Genomic DNA, 4,223 nt, shown 5'->3' with positions numbered 1-4,223 from the left:
TTACTTCATCAATCATAAATTAAAAATACAAAGACTGATTACCCCCATATAATGCGTATATAACAAAATAAATTAAATATATACACATAATAACAATAATAATAGACGATAAACTAGGTCCAATGATACTACATTACCTAACTGAAGAACCCGTACCAGTAGCATTATTTTGGGATCAAGTTTGAAATGAAATGGAAATAAATATTATATCGAAATTACTTACTCTTGAATAAAGAACCATGGTACAAGATATTCCTTTCCAAATCAAAGAAGAAAAAAAAACCCCGTAGTTGGTATTTAAAAATTGACGCATGATCTATGTATTTATATGTGTAAAGTAGCTACTAATTTAATTATAATTATATATTTATAATACTTATGTACTTGAGCCACTTGATAATCTCATGCAGAGTTAATCACATCCGACGAAATTGGTACATAACAGTTCTTCTGGTCTGCTCCATCTCTAACTCTCCACTGATTTTGTGCTTATTAACAACCTTCATGGCTATTCAAAACTAAAGGATTTGTCACATTAAATTGATAGTTCCCTGACCTTATGGGGGGCTTTCTTGTCGTACATAATCCTGTGGCATTTGAAGAAATGTTGTCAGTGAGAAAACTAAGAGTCGTATTACTTTCGTACTGTTGCCCATAAATAGCCCAATTGATAGAATTATATTTTTTGACAATATAAATAATTATTTTTAAATAACAATTGAGAAATATATTATTTTTAAGAAAATAATTATTAAGAATTTTTTTTCTTCATATAATAGAGATAAGAGATATCTAAATATATAATAAAAAGTACGGGCATACAATTTTGGTCCCCTTCCCTCCGAGATAGTAATGATCCTGCCCCTTATTGTAATGTTTTATATTTTAGCTTCTTAAAATTTTAGCTCTTAAAAATCTTTGAATTTCAGTTGCACCTTACTCTGTGCCATTATTTTTTGCAATATCCAAGGCAGAACAATTTAAAATATACGAACAAAACAAACTATAGACTATTACAGAGTACTATATAAAAACGTCATGTACTATTTAACTAAAGCTCCTTATTTGCTTACTTAGGATGTTTCCACCCATGATGAAGATGTGTACGCCATATTATAACAAATAACTTTCCCTAAGTTTACATAAAGGTAAAATGCTTTAGATGGGAAATATAATAATTTTTTTAATTAGGTAATACAACAATGAGAAGTTAAAACTAAACAACTTAAATATACTACAATTTGAAATTTAAATACATTTTTACTTTGACAATTTTTAAAACCTAAGATCCCTCTTCATTCACGAAGAACTGAAGAAGTGGACTTTTATGTTTTCAAAGAATACTTCTAATTTGATAATCCACCTCAAGAAATGATCTTAGTCTTATTTAGAACTCTGTATTCCACGAGGCACGACGAGATGAAAATCCATATGAAGATAACTATAAGGCTTCATAATGAATAATCACTGGGAAAGGGATTCCAGGATGGAAGCAATTCAGACAATATTAAGATAATTTTGCATACTTGCTTATACTCCCCCCCCCCTCCCCTAAAAATAGGATGACATAAAAAATACAAAATCAAACTAAAGTCCCCAATTTATAATATCTGAATTTCAGATTTTTTATTTGTTTCATCTATAAGATTTTGCAATACTCTAGGCCCATTCTATCTATTCAATTTCAAAAACTATTAATACCATACTGAAATTCTACAACTGTAGAGTATCAGGAAGACTGTTCCTTTGCTCAATACTCATATTGTTACAAAAATGAATTAGAATTAGTGAGTTTATTTTATTAAATCTTTATTATAGAAAAACGATAAATTCATTATTCGATAACCATTCCAGTTATTTCTTGAATAAAGTCTAGATGTGATGATACACGTGCATATCCATTTACACCTCCTACACATTTTCCATTTGTCACAAATTGGTTGACTCCAATTTGCATATACTTTCCATCTTCCATTTCATAGTTAAGAGGGCCACCGCTGTCACCAAAGCAGACAGCCTTTCCTTGATTTGCATCAGTACAGATAATATTTTTTGCAAAACTGCATTTAATAATTGTTATATTTTTAGCAAAATATAATTCGCGATAATGGACATAATCTGGGTCTAAAATATTAACACCCCATCCTGTTATGGTCGTTGATTCGCCAACAAGGGTCTTATTAACATCTGCACGTGTTGGTAAGCAAACGGGTCGGACATATTTGTTTAAATCCAAAGGACTTTCCAATTTGATTAAAGCAAAGTCTCCAGTTGATGATGTGTGAATTTTGGAACTTTTTCGGATTTGCATATTTGGCTCATCTGCAATAGATCCCCATTTGTTATGAGCCCCAACACGAACTGTAGCCACACCATCAGAACCAATACAATGCTTAGCAGTTATAATCCAATTTTCATCCAAAACAGACCCAGTACAATAACCAAAGGTAGTTACGAAAGCTAGCCATGGAAATTGATTCCTTGCTGCTTCCTGTCCTCCAATGACTCTTGAATCCACCGAAGGTTTGTTTTCCAACCCACAAATATCTGGATATTTGGGATTAGCAAAAGTAGACGCAATAATAGCCAGGAATACTAATGTCTTCATGATCACGTAAATGGATGTGATATAAGTTTACTCTCACTTATTTTAGAATATATATATGTACAAAATTGATTACATTTGATACGTCAATTGACGAAACGGACATTGCAACTCCCACATCTAATTGCTAAGTCAATTAAATCAACCTTTGCACAACAGGACTTTGGAATAAATTGACAACTTTATTGACTTGACTGTCACAGCCTAATCATGTTATTCCTCACATCCTTTTGAATATTAATTGAACACAAACATAAAGCAATCAGGTGTGAGCTTGATGTGTCTAACTTATATAATTATCCGTAAAAACCATATATCATGAAGTCCAACTTATAAATGGAATTGATATAAATGTGATAGGGATGAGGGATTTCTGCGTTATATACATCCAGGAAACTGAAGGACTCTTATTAACGGAATAGTTTTCTTAGAGTAGGAGCAAAGCAGAGTTGACTTTCAATAATTTCAAAGAAGGAGCGCCGGTTGGAGGATGATAACTCTCCTTACTCCTCACTGGGTATCTCAGTCCATTATTCTGTCGTTTTATGGAACTCCTTATTTCTTTTATGTTGAAGTATACGATGACTCCTTGGAAAATTTGAAGGAATGTATGTAAACGGACAATTATTAACGAGATAAGAATTCACAAATTACCTTGATATGAAGAGGTACCTGCACAATGAACAATCTTTCTATCAAAGGGGATGAGATCCACCGATTGAAACACTTATTCATTGGATCTCGCCTTAAGAGTCAAGATCCCTTGACCAGACCATTACATTGAAGAGAGTTATATCATTCACCACCTTGATAAATTCTCAATTCACGTTGTTAAATTAATATTATTGTTTTAATTTTTGAGTGAATACAACTTATGCCTCGTCACTCAGCTCAGCCAATCAGAATTCAAATCCAAACAAATTAATTTCCATTGAATATTATATATCTAGAACAATCTTGTTTTTTTTTAAGTAGATAGCCATATTTACTTATATTGTGTAACAGAAAACATTTTAAACTTATTTTGGAACGGTCAATAATATGAACGTGAATCATATCCTGGTGGTCCCATAAAATTAAATAACCCCTCTTCATCAGTACAAGAAACACGCTGGCCATAAGAATGGAAGTACTTACACAGTTCTGCGTCCCTAATACGATAAGATGGGACACATGTGCAGGGTTTCATTATTCGATTTTCTTTCAGTCTTAAAGACAAAAGTTCCACAGACTATTTTGGTAGATAAATATCTCAAGCCAAGTCATTCAACGCAGACTGAGTAAACAGAACAGGTTTGTCACAATCTTCATCAGATGGCTGAAAAATATATGTAGTGTCTTCTTCATCACTGGGAGCAACTGAGCAGTGATCCGCTTCATTCATTTTTGAAAGTAAATATAGATAGTGATAATGCCATACTACGTGATCGAATTATCGAATAGCTGAAGGGATACTTTATTTTTATTCCTTAATTTCTATTGTTGATTTGTTTTTTTTTTTTCAGAATATATTTATTTTTTATATATTATTTAATATTTTTAAGCTTGATATTTTTGATAAAAGGCTACGTGATGTTGTTTAAATCCTTGATATTAATAATTGAAGAATCAAGCCGAT

The 4,223-nt window shown here is 31.9% G+C and overlaps 1 protein-coding gene across 1 annotated transcript; it reads right to left on the bottom strand.

Annotated features, from left to right (window-relative positions):
• Positions 1 to 1,792: 1,792 nt before the first annotated feature.
• LOC121125340 (brachyurin) lies at positions 1,793 to 2,643 on the bottom strand. Its single transcript, XM_040720492.2, has one exon. The coding sequence runs from the start codon at positions 2,606 to 2,608 to the stop codon at positions 1,835 to 1,837; it is 774 nt and encodes a 257-aa protein (XP_040576426.1). The 5' UTR covers positions 2,609 to 2,643; the 3' UTR covers positions 1,793 to 1,834.
• Positions 2,644 to 4,223: the final 1,580 nt, after the last annotated feature.

This window comes from Lepeophtheirus salmonis, chromosome 10 (genome assembly GCF_016086655.4).
Source record: "Lepeophtheirus salmonis chromosome 10, UVic_Lsal_1.4, whole genome shotgun sequence".
Taxonomy (NCBI): domain Eukaryota; kingdom Metazoa; phylum Arthropoda; class Copepoda; order Siphonostomatoida; family Caligidae; genus Lepeophtheirus; species Lepeophtheirus salmonis.
This window is presented reverse-complemented; position numbering and strand designations above follow the sequence as displayed.